Source organism: Peromyscus maniculatus, chromosome 4, assembly GCF_049852395.1.
Source record: "Peromyscus maniculatus bairdii isolate BWxNUB_F1_BW_parent chromosome 4, HU_Pman_BW_mat_3.1, whole genome shotgun sequence".
Classification (NCBI taxonomy): Eukaryota; Metazoa; Chordata; class Mammalia; order Rodentia; family Cricetidae; genus Peromyscus; species Peromyscus maniculatus.
In genome coordinates this window covers 22,367,758-22,380,730 of record NC_134855.1, presented here as the reverse complement: position 1 = coordinate 22,380,730, position 12,973 = coordinate 22,367,758, and the positions used below count along the sequence as shown (strand labels likewise).

The window sequence follows — 12,973 nt, the reverse complement described above, 5'->3', positions numbered from 1 at the left end:
CCACTTGTCTTTCTCTCTTTGCCTACAGATTAGGATGGAAAGCTCTCAGGTACTGTTCCAGCACCAGGCCTTCCTGCCTGCCACCATGGCCCCCGCCATGAGGATAGTGACAGAAGAGATATCAAGATAGCCGAGTATTAGCTGTATAATGTGGTTATTAGTGATCACTCTTACACAAACATACAATGAAAAGAAGTAAGAAGAGCCAGGAAAAAAAATGTACAGTTTAAGGAGAAAAGGAGCACCAGAAAATATAATGTTGAAGGTGAATGTTCCTGTGCTCAAGGAGATACCAAAGTTTAAAGAAAAGCCTTATGATAGCTGGAAGAAAGAGAGTGGTGACCACAGGGCAAGACTCCATCCAGCTAAGCCTCCAACTTGTGAAGAGGAGTTAAAGGAAAGCTTACACAGTGAAGGAAACCATCAACAGCCAAAAGTTTACACAAATGGGAAACAAGAAGAAGAACAGCTTCCAGTCCCAGCAAGCAGAAGAACTTGTCAGCGTCAGCCATGTGGTTCTAACTGTAGAGTCAAAGGCATAGGAAAGGGGTTGTTGAGTCTTCCTGGCATAACGAAAAACCAATGGGCCAGGCATGTGGCAGGGGAATTTCTTCACGGAGGCCTAAAGAGGCCATTGCTTGAAGCTGGGAAGATGAAGCATGGGTTGTGTTGGAGCCCCCCAAGATGTTAAGCTGCCAGAGTTGTGGGATATTTGCCATGGAGAGCAGCTAACAGGGTGTGGAATTTGTCTAAGGAAGAGAAGTGTGTTGCAGTCAACAAAGCTAAAAGGAGTTGCCAATCTGTAGACCACTTTGACATCAGACACGGAGATGCAGAATTCAGAGTTTGTCCTGCTGGTTTTTGGTCTTGCTTTGGTCCAGTAATTCCTCATTATGCTCCCTTCTCTCCTTTTTGAAATGGTAATGTATATCTGTGCCATTGTGTGTTGGAAGTATGTGATCTGCTTTTTAGTTTTGATTTTCCAGGGGGCTACTGTTGTGGGGTAGCCACCAGAGAAGACTGTTTGGCTGTGGATTTAAGCCAATAGAAAGTCTTTATTAGCTGGCTAGCAGCTACACTGGGTGTTTTCAGGGTCACAATGTAGCAATGAACCTTTCTCAGAGTGAGCTTTTAAGCACAAAAACAGATTTTGATTGGCATACTTTAGTTAACAAGAACAGTTAGTCAGATGTGGAACTATAGAACGCAAAAAGCAAGGTTAGTACATTTAGAGACTTTCCCAGAATACAAACTCGATGGATAAGGCCCTTGTTTTAGGTTTGGCTGGTCATGCTGCCAACATGCTGAGTTTAATAGCATGAATGGTACTTCCATTATGGTGTTAGTTGTGCTAAGATTTGGGAGCCTGTTACATTACAGTTAAGAGATTACCTTGAGTCTCAGAAGAGACTTTTGACTTTTAAACAGTGTTGAGACTGTGAATGACTACGGGGACTTTTGAAGTTGGACTAAAAATGAATTGTACATTATGATATAGCTGTAAGTCTATGGGGGCCAAGAGGTAGAATGAAGTGGTTTAAATGAGAATGCCCTCCTCCTGTAGTCTCTGTCTTAGTTAAGGTTTCTATTGCTGTGAAAAGACTCCATGACCATGGCAACTCTTATAAGGAAAACATTTAATGGTGGATGGGGGCTTGCTTACAGTTTCAGAGGTTCGGTCCATTATCATCATGGTAGGGAGCATGCTGGTGTGCAGGCAGACGTGGCACTGGAGAAGAGTCGAGAGTCCTACATCTTGAAGGCAACAGGAAATCGACTGTGACACTGAGCAAAGCTTAAGCAAAAGAGACCTCAAAGCGTGCTCCCACAGTGACACACCTCCTTCAACAAGGCCATACCTCCCTCAGCAAGGCCACACCTCCCAATGGTGCCACTCCCTATGAGCTTATAGAGGCCAATTATATGCAGACTATCACAGGCTCATATATTTGAATGCTTAGTCATCAGTTGATGAACTGTTTGGAAGGGTTAAGAGGTATGTCCTTGTTAGAGAAAGTGTGCCACTGGAAATGGGCTTGGAGGTTTCAAAACCCACTCCAGGCCCAGTCTGTCTGTCTGTCTGTCTGTCTGTCTGTCTGTCTGTCTCTCTCTCTCTCCCACCACCTGTCGATGGATCAGGATGTGAAGCTCTCAGCTACTGCTCCAGCACCATGTCTTTCGGCCTGCCACCATGTTCCCAGCCATTATGACAGTGGACTGACCTTCTGGAATTGTAAGCAAGGCCCTAATTAAATGCCCTCCTTTATAAGAGTTGTCTTGGTCATGATGTCTCTTTACAATACTAGACTAGTGACTGTATTGGATAGTTTCATGTCAACTTGACTCACAAGTTAGAGTCATCAGAAAGGAGGGTCCTCAATTAAGAAACTGTTTCCCTAAGATTGGACTGTAGGCAAGCCTGTAGAGCATTTTCATAGTGATTGATGGGGGAGGACCCAGGTCATTGTGAGTAGGGCCTCCCTTGGGCTGGTAGTCCTGGATTTTATAAGAAAACAGGCTGAGCAAACCATGAAGAGAAAGCCAATAAGCAAGACTCCTCCACTGCCACTGCATCAGCTCCTGTCTCCAGATTCCTGCCCTCTTTGAGTTCTTGACCTGACTTCTTTCAGGGATGGAGTATGATGTGGAAGTGTAAGCAGAATGGACCCTTTCCTCCCCAAGTTGTTTTGGGTATGGTGTTTTATCACAGCAGTAGTGCTTCTAACTAGGACAGGACTAAGCCACTGACCCAGGATAAACAAAGCAGCTACAGGGTGTGAGCAGGCTCCATGCAGGACAGCGGGGGAAAGAGAACTGAGACGGCATGCTAGAAGGCCCATGAAAAGTAGTTAAAAACATGGCATCGAAAGATCAACAATGTCCAGGGGATTTTTAGAAAATAGAATAAAATATATAAAAATTCAAAATGCGTTTTAAAAGTTGTAATCAAGAGGCTTATTCAGTGAAGAGCCCTGGATGCTATTCCATAGGACCCGGGTTCAATTTCCTTTACCCAGTTGGTGGCTTACAGCCTGTAACTCCAGGCCCATGGCATCTAATGCCCCTTTCTGACCCTTTTCTGCGCACATGTGGTGCACAGACATATATAGAGGTAAAACTCTCTATACACATACTTTTTAAAAAAGTTGTAATTGAGAATGTTATCTACAAACTCAGGCAGAAAATATGAGAGACATGTTAGTAATAAGAATGAGGGTGCAATGTCTTAATGGAATTTCAAAAAAGTGGAGAACAGATAATATTGGAACAAATAACACCAGAGCTAGTGTATTCATCCAAAACCTTAAAGAGTCATTCTCAGGTCTTGGATATGCTATCAGTTAAAGCAAAATTTCATGCAAATATTTAAATTTTAAATTTAATTGTTAAAGTAAAAAATGTAAGCAGTGGCTGAATGCTAAGACAGTGAATTAAGAGTGTTTATTTCTTAAGAGAAAAATAATCCTCAATATAGAATTGTATAGCAAAGAAAATCACTTCTTTTAGGGTTGTGGGGAAATAACAGAGTATTTTTTTTTCTGAATTCTAGTAGAAAATTCCCATTAAAACAAAATCAAACTAACCCTAAATGCAATCCCTTGGTGTGATTTAAATGAGATGAAGTGTGAGCAGACATCCCAGTATACGATTTCATTGGTGGAAAGTAGCCTAAGCATGAGCACCAAATAACCAATGTGGAAGCCAGAGGCTCAGGGCACAGGAGGAGGATGAAAAGAAAAGGGCTGATTTTCAACTTTGTCAAGCACATGCATTAACATCAGCCAGGGAAGACAGGCGTGGCTGTGCATCAATCTTAGGCAAAAAGTGTGCAAGGCCAATGAGGCCAGACTAAACTGCACAGTGAGACACACTCACAAAATCCAAGTGCTGGGGTATAGCTCAGTGGTGAAGGGTTTGTCCAGTAGAGACAAGGTCCTGGGTTTGAACTCCAGCACCAGAGTGGGAGGAGCTAGAGTAAATGAACTGTTTCCATACAAGTGAAAGGATAAAACAGATTGAACACACATGAATACACATACTGTATTAATCACCGGTCTCTTTGCTATGATCAAATACCTGACAGGAAGCAAGTGAAGGCAGGAAGGATTTAGGGAGTAGCCATCACCTGGAAGTTTCTTCCCAGAGCTCCATGACCCAGTGGCCTAACATTTGTCAGCTACACCCATAATCCAACAGGTTCTGTAACCTTCAAAATTAAAATTTCCACCTGGAAACCATGTGTTCAAACCCTTTAGCCTTTGGGTGATAAAATGATAAAAAAAGAAACAAGAAAAAATAAATCTCCCAAATTAGAAAGGAAGTAGAAATGGAGCTTCTTTGCAGATAATGACTCCTTGCATGGAAGACTCTGCCGCGAATTGAGCATTAAAGAGTTAGATTTTAAATAAAAATTCAAAGTGTACCTATCAATTGAACATCTGCGCAGTGTCAACTGTCAGTGAACCATTTACAAAAGGTAGCATGTAATGCAACAGTGCATGCGAGGGGGTCAGTGCTCTGAACTCTAACTGTGCGGTGTCTTAATAGAGAAAATAAAACTTTTCAAAAAAACATTAAAGAAGTCATAAATAAATGAAAATAAATGTTATGTTCTTGAGTAAGAAGGCTCAACATTGAAATGAGTTAATTCTTCCAAAATTGCACTAAAATTTAATTGCCATTCAATTGAAATCCCAGCAGGAGATTTTATAGAGCACAATACATTTATTCTAAATTTATTTAGATATATTCTAAATTTATAAGTAAAAGTAAAGAGGCCCAGGATACCCAAGGCAATCTTTTAAAAATAAAAGATGAGCTATTTCATTTAGCAGATGCTAGGTCCTACTATGTTGTAGTAATTAAGGCAGTTTATAATTGAAGAAAGAAAATAGAGATTGGCCAGATCTGTACAAAAGTTAACCCACACCTCCTCTCTTTCTCTTTTCACCCCCTCTCTTTCTCTCTCTCTCTCTCTCTCTCTCTCTCTCTCTCTCTCTCTCTCTCTCTCTCTCTCCCTCTCACCTACACGCACAAAAAATTGAATTATGAATGAGAAAATAATTACAGTTTATATAATCATCTCCATGGGAAAAATACAATAAAATTACTTGAAAATGCTCAGGAAAAAGTTTTCAGATATATTAAAGCATAAAGGTGACTTATATAAATGTTTGTAAACTATTACCAGAATAGAATACTACATTGCAATGATAATCAAAACAAATAGGTGAATCTCAGAAAAGAAAATGATATTGAGCAAAAGCAGTTGAGTAGATCCAACACGATTACATTTATTCAATGTTGTTATACAATAAAATGAATTTTTTTTATGGGCATACATGAATAGAAAACTCTTGAAAACAGGGAAGTTATTTACAAACATGACATCAGGGGAGAGGAAAGGGAACAGGATTGTAACACTTTATTTCATTGTGGGTTATGTGCATATGGTATTCCTTCCATGTTTTCTGTTTATAATTTGATAAAACGTTAGTATGATTAGCATGAAATAGTTTTAATATAACCTTATAAACATCTTCAAACACTTCCCCTTGCTCAATCATATGGGTTAAGTCTTCTAGTTCATGCTGTCATCTATTTATCATCAGTCCTAGTTAGCTTCAGCTGTCAACCTGACAAGCCCAGACTTATCCGAGAGAGTTTCCTTTGGGACATTAGCTCTATCAGATTGTCCTGTGGACATGTCTGTGGGCATTCAATTGTTTGCTAATTGATGTGGGAGGGCCAGGCACTGTGGGTCAGTACATCCCTGGTAGATGGGCCTGGGCTGTATAAGAGAGATAGCTGAACAGAAGCCTGTGAGCAAGCAAGTAAGCAGAGTGTCTCCATGGTTTCTGCTTCAAATTCCTGGCTTGCTGAAGCTCCTGCCCTGACTTCATCCAGCAATGGGTTGTGTGACCTGTAAGATGAAATAAACCACTTCCTCCCTAAGTCATTTTTGGTGATGGTGTTTGTCTTTGTTAACATTTCTATTGCTGTGATAAAACACCATGACCAAAAGCAACTTGGAAAGCAAATGGTTTATTTCACCTTATAGACCGTGATCCATCATCCAAGGAAGTCAAGACAGAAATTTAAGGCAGAAACCTGGAGGTAGAAACTGAAAAAGAAGTCATGGAGGAATGATGTTTACTGGCTTTTCCCCATAACTTTGTCAGACTGCCTTATAGCACCCAGAGCTACTTGTCAAGGAGTGGCATCATCCCCAGTGAGCTGGATCCTCCCACATCAATCATCAGTTATGAACATATACCACAAGCTTGCTTACAAGCCAATCTGGTGGAGGCATTTTCTCAGTTGAGGTTCTCTCTTCACAAATGACTCTAGCCTGTGTCCAGTTGACAAAACACTAGCCAGCACAATGTTCATCCCAGCAACAGAGAACTACCTAGGACATCATCAACAGATGTTACTGAAAGGATCAGGCAGACGCCATAAAAGGCTGCTCATTCTTCTCTCAGGGATCAGGCCTCAAGTTCTGTTTCCTCAGACTTGAGCAAGCAGTTTCTGGGAGGGCCATGAACAAAAGTCATAGCCCTTGCAGTAGCTCCCTTTCTGCACTTACTCTGACCACTCAAGGTTCAGCCAATTGTTTACTGTCTGGGAGCCCTTACCAATTTAGAGCTACATGCATGAGTCAAGGACAGAGCCTGGGCCACTGAGTAGCCCCCACAGTCAGTACATGCTAGGCCTCCCAGCCTCCATGGCAGCTCAAGGACAAAGCCTGGGACTTGTCCAGGCCTGCCTCAAAATGGTTAACTGTAGCCCCCAACTAACCCTAGCCAATTAAAAGTTACTAACATGATTGCCACTCACATAAACCAATCCTGAGTCTGTCTACCCATATATAGACTGTAGACCCCAAACCCCCTTGCTTTAAAAATCGTGCCCCATTGCTACTCAGGGTCTTACCTGCTCTGCTGCTGCATCGGACAGACAGAGATTCCTGAGTTAACTCTCAGTACAAAGACTCTTTGCTTTTGCATTGGATTCTATCTCTGGTGGTCTTTTGGGGACTCTGGGTACAACAGCTGCCAGTTGTAATTAAGTATTTTTTTCCACGATTAATGTGCTGAACTCCATGGATCTATGTTCCTTGGAAATGGAAACTGTACTGTTTTGTTGACCACTGTGAAACTCTAAAACTATCCCATAGAAGGCCATGCATGTATGAAGTTCAATGTCCTGAGGGCCATTCCATCAATTCAGGTAAGATAATGAAGTGGAGAACTTTGTTGCATTAACCAAGATATGAGTGAACACATGGAATCGAACTGCTTAGTAAACAAGAGTGTTGTGTGTGTTGGTAGCTGTTGGATATAGTCTCTTATCTTATTATTTACTGCACCAAAAGTAGTTGTTTGACCTAGTTTATGTAATTCAAGTTTATCAATTTAGTACCACTGATCATGTTGTAATCGTCATATCTTGCTGTTTATACATGTAAATTTGGAATACTTTGCCAATAAATACATATTAGTAGCAGCATCAAAAGCGATGGCTGAGCTCTGTGGATGTGAGAGGAGCATAGTTGCTACCGCCTCCTTCATCTGTCGTGTGGTGGTGGGGAGAGGGAAAGATGCCCCCCACCCCTACCTCCTCCAGTTTGCTAGGGAGCTGACCGATCCCTACCAGCTGCAACACCCAGGAAAGCAGGCCCTGCACCTCACCTGGGCAACATATTAGAGCCAACTCTGTTGGTGGAGGTGTAGATGAGCTAGCCCTGAGGTTGTGAGAGTGGGATTGTTGTCCCCACAACTCTTCTCTAATGTGGTGATGAGGGTGGGGGAGAGATGCCCCCCTTACCCCTCACCACCTGTTACAGACAAAAGAGCTGACCTTTCCTTTTACCAGCTTCAGTGTTCAGAGAAGTGGGCCCTGTTCCTAGCCTGGGCAGCCTAGTAGAGCTGACTCTGGTAGCAGAGGTGTAGGTGGGATAGCTCTGAGGGTGTGAGAGTGGGATAGCCAGCCACCCCTCCCCCTTGTCTGCCATGTGTTGGTGAGGGTGAGAGAAAGATGCCATTTCTCCTTTATCCCTGCCACCTGAGGTGGGTGAGGGAGCTGACCCTCCCCCATACCAGCCGCTGACTCGCCTGAGCCGCACAATAGAGTCAATCCCATTGGCAGGGATGTGGCTTGGCCAGCCCGGAGGTTGTGAGCATGGGAGAGAAGTCCCCATTAATCACCTGGGCAACATAGTAGACCTGTCCCTGGAGGTGTAGGTGTGGGGAAAGTGACCCTGGGGACATGAAGGCAGGAAACTGGCCCCACCCCTTGCTCGCTGCTGTAAGGGGTAAACTAGCCAGGGCAATGCAGGAGAGCTCAACCTGGTGGTGAGGACAAGGGAGACCTGGCAGGCCTATCAACTTTGCAACAACCCTGAACAAGGGTTATGAGTTGGCTCACTCCAATATCCATCCCATCTGTTACCTGCTGGAGCATGTGAAGGGACTGGTCCTGTTGACTCAAAGCTGCAGGACCTCCATGCCACAAGGCAACAACAGGACAACCAATAGGAGTCCCAGTGAGGGCCCAGCATTGATAGTGTAGCAGAAACCAGAGGCCTCGAACCAGACCAACAACTCTTTGCAATGAACATTTGCAAGTAAAGACATATGGATAAAAGGGTTTACTGCATGACTCAGTGTGTAAGTTTACAGCTTCCATGATGAGGCTGACTTTTTTTTCTTTTAAATTTTATTTTATTTTATTTTGGAGGGGATGCTACAAGGACAGAGGGTGGATACAAAGGGATAGGGAAATGAAAGAGATAGAGATGCATGATGTGAAAGACACAAAGAACAAATATAAAATAACAATGTGAATGTCTGGGGAATGCTTGGTGGTTGAAGTGCTTGATGTACAAACATTAGGACCAGTGTTCAGATTCCAGAACCTATGTAAAATCTATGTGTAGCAGCATACATCTATATCCCAGCACTAATGAGAGGGGACAGAGACAGAGAAACCCTGAAGACTCACTGGTCAGCTACATAAAGGAGTGAGCTCCAGGTTTGGTGAGGAAGCCCATATCAAAACACGAGGCAGAAGGGCTGCGGAGATACTTCAGAGGACCAGAGCACTGGCTGATCTTCCAGATGACCTGGGTTCGATTCTCAGCACCCACACAGTGGCTTACAAATGGCTGTAACTCTAGTCCCAGGTGATCTGATACCCTATTTTAGCTGCTGTAGACACAGCATGTACATGATGAACAGACATACTTGCAAGCAAAACACTCATATGCATAAAAATAAGTGAATAAAAATTTTAAAAATTAAGTGGACAGTGATTGAGGAAGATACCCAGTGTTGAGCTCTGGCTTCACATGAGCATGTAGCCTAAGCACTCTCACCATCATCCCTTATGTATGTGAATTTACATGAGTACACACACACACACACACACACACACACACACACACACACACGCACATGCACACGCACACGCACACGATTGTAACAGCATAGAAAATGGGTTTTCTTTTCCTGGAATTGGGTGGAACATCACACAATCATACATATTTTAGATGATTCAATTACAAGTTTTAAAAGAAAAACTTTTTTACATTAAAATTAAAGCAACACTTTCAATGATGATGCAAGAAGTCCTCATACATTATAAAGCTGTCAGTTCAATCACAAATTAAACAGAAAATCTTTCAGTGACCATGGAATATACAGCTGACCAAGACAGTGACCTACAGGCTGGAGTCATGTCATGTCATGTCTGACTCCCCAGTCCCAGAGACAGTACATTCCCCAACAACACTGTCATTAAAACAGATATCAAGTTTTATCTAAGTTTATATAATTATTACCAATTCTAGGCAATCAAGTTCTAGATATTTTTTAATGACTGGAATTCAATAGTAGTAAAATTAGATTTGCTTGAGTGATTCTAGAAAACACGGCTAGTTTCTGAAGAGTCAAGTATGGCAGTGAGCAGTCTGACGAACTTATAAACATCATGGAAAGAATTATAGAGAGGAACAGGGGCCACACGGATACCATCTGGTTCTCGCTTGTCACACTGGAGAGAAAAAACATAAAGCCATCATCTAAGCAATATCCACACACAGAAATTCTACTTACATGATAAGATTTCATAGACCATGACTTCCCTATAACACAATATAAGAGCATTTTTTTTTTCTGTCACTGTAAGTAAAACTCTATGTCTCTGTTAGTCTAAACTTTGCTCTTAATAATGACACCAACAGTGGGTTTTCATGTGAATGTCCAAATTATGTTTCTGAAGTCACTGAGAGTTATCTCTCAAAGTGGATCCTATAACCAGCTTTCTAGAGGGTAAGCTCTGGATCAGATGGATCCCTGGGACCAATGTAAATGTACAAGTGCTTCGGTGAAATTTTAGGAGCTTTAGAAACCACCCTTTATTTAATTCTCTAGTCCCTGACCATGGAGACAGGACTTGTCCATATGTCCCTGGGACTACTGATGGGTTTGGAAGTAGGAACAAATAATTTTACCTGGCCTAGTCATCACCACGGCCAACTTTAAAGAATGTCAATTATAGACATCAGTTAATATAGTCTGGGTATGCTATCCTGTTTAATTTTTTTTTTTTTTTTTTTTTTTTTGGTTTTTCGAGACAGGGTTTCTCTGTGTAGCTTTGCGCCTTTCCTGGAGCTCACTTGGTAGCCCAGGCTGGCCTCGAACTCACAGAGATCCGCCTGCCTCTGCCTCCCGAGTGCTGGGATTAAAGGCGTGCACCACCACCGCCCGGCTAGTTTAATTTTTATAATGACTCTTTGTAGTGTTATTAAACTCAAAATTAATATGGGAAATCTCAAGCCAAAGGAGCATGGATTTCCTGAGAGCACAGAGCTTGGGAGGGCCTCAGCTTGGTTTGCAATACTGTTACTATAACATGAGCTCCAAGGCAGGGTAACCTTTCTAAAGCTGTGAGTACTAATGAGTGGAAGGCAGCCCAACTCATAAACTTTTTCCTTGCAACTACCTCAGTAATATGTGTCAGTTCTTCTCAAAAGGCTAAGAAGGCCACCTAAACACAGGGTTTAAGCAACAGTCAATATTCTTTGTCTCGTTCCCATTCCTTAGAAATGTCACCACATTGTTTTTGATTGAAATGCCAAAATGAGATTAATTTAGTTTAATCAACCAAATGAGGGTGATTAGTTTTATTTCGTTCAATAAAATATAAAAGGGTTATCTTTAACCCTAATATATATATATATATATATATATATATATATATATATATATACATTTTACAAGCCAAACTGGTGAAAATTTTGTCTTCACTGAGTCTGATGTATCTCTGCTTAGCTGTCAAAAAACTGAGGAAATGGGCTGGAGAGATGGCTCAGAGGTTAAGAGTACTGTCTGCTCTTCCAGAGGTCCTGAGTTCAATTCCCAGCAACCACATAGTGGCTCACAACCATCTATGATGAGATCTGGTTCTGTCTTCTGGGGTATATGCATATATGCAGACAGAACATTGTATACATAATAAATAAATACATCTTTAAGAAAAACTGAGGAAATAATGTAAGACTATTTTTCAAAAGCAGGATTTGTCGTGTATTCCATTTGATCAGAAACAACAGAGGGCCCTTCTGGCTATCCATCAGCGGAGTGCTGAGTGCCGAGTTGGTGTTTGACTTATCCTGACTGGCTAATGGGAATGATATGAAATAAAGGGTGAACAGAGGAACCTAAGACTCATCCCAACTTGGAGCCCAAAGAGAAACTGTGGTTCAGTCCAAGACATAAACTGATCGTATACTCACAACGACTCCTCTTTTTTCCAGTTCCTCAAAAACGCCTTTCCTGGAAATGGAAAAGGTCAATGTCAACTGGCAGCCTCGGTCCTCTGCTCTGGACGGGGTGATGATGTTCACAATGGGCCCCTGGTTTTCTGTGTTCTCTTTGCTGTGGTATTGTTTGAGCATGTATTCCAGGTAGCCTGTCAGCAGAATGGATTTTCTCCTCAGCGCTGTCATAGTTGCTTTCTGAAAGAGCTGAGAATGACAGTCAGATTAGCAGTGGCTTCTGGTTCAAAGAGAAGCAAAAGTTAAATGTAAATCACACATAAAAAAGGAAATTCCGACTTTTGATCTATTAAAAAACACATTTTAGGGCCGGGCGGTGGTGGCGCATGCCTTTAATCCCAGCACTCGGGAGGCAGAGCCAGGCGGATCTCTGTGAGTTCGAGGCCAGCCTGGACTACTAAGTGAGTTCCAGGAAAGGCGCAAAGCTACACAGAGAAACCCTGTCTCAAAAAACCAAAAAAAAAAAAAAAAAAAACCACATTTTAGAACATCTTTTCTCTATGGAAACATGCCTTCATTTGATGCTTTAATCTTTAAACAATGAAGGTAAAGTTTCCATGACAGAAAATATATGCAAAATGCCATTTAAACAATGTTTGCAAGTGAAGAATATTTTTGCTTTGGACCATTCAACTGTTGTCTGTAGTTTGGTCTACAGACCACTCAAACCAAGACAAACACATTTGCAAATGAGGTTGCTGGTATTGTCCGCAATGTTTTGGTGATCTCTACATTTTCCCAAGTCAGTACTGTTTTGTTGTTGTTCGTTTGTTTTCTGAGACAGGGTTTTTCTGTCTAGCTCTGGCTATCCTGGAACTTGCTGTGTAGACCAGGCTGTCCTTGAATTCAGAGATCCAGCTGCCTCTGCCTCCTGAGTGCTCGGATTAAAGGTGTGATTCACCACCATTATATTGTTAAAAGTTAAATTATGAAGCTGATTTTCTCAGGGAAGCTAATAATGTGGCATAAATACTTATTGTTGCTGACGAATTTAGTCACCACCACCTTCCACCGCTCCTTTCCTTGCAAGACTCTAGCACTTGTGTAAAATACGGTCATTTGCCGTCTGACGGGCCTATCACAATGGGTGACAAGGGTCTACAGTAATTGGTGTAGTGATGTTAATGGGCC

The 12,973-nt window shown here is 42.0% G+C and overlaps 1 protein-coding gene across 2 annotated transcripts in view; it reads right to left on the bottom strand.

The window, feature by feature from the left end:
* Positions 1–8,703: 8,703 nt before the first annotated feature.
* Kynu (kynureninase) overlaps positions 8,704–12,973 on the bottom strand; it is a 139,115-nt gene continuing 134,845 nt past the window's right edge. For both annotated transcript variants that reach the window (XM_076569376.1, XM_006974295.4), the window contains 2 exons: positions 11,801–12,031; positions 8,704–10,056 (listed from right to left, as the gene is read on the bottom strand). In XM_076569376.1, coding sequence (XP_076425491.1) covers positions 11,826–12,031 — 206 coding nt within the window. In that variant the 3' untranslated portion in view covers positions 8,704–10,056; positions 11,801–11,825. The remainder of the gene's footprint in view (positions 10,057–11,800; positions 12,032–12,973) is intronic.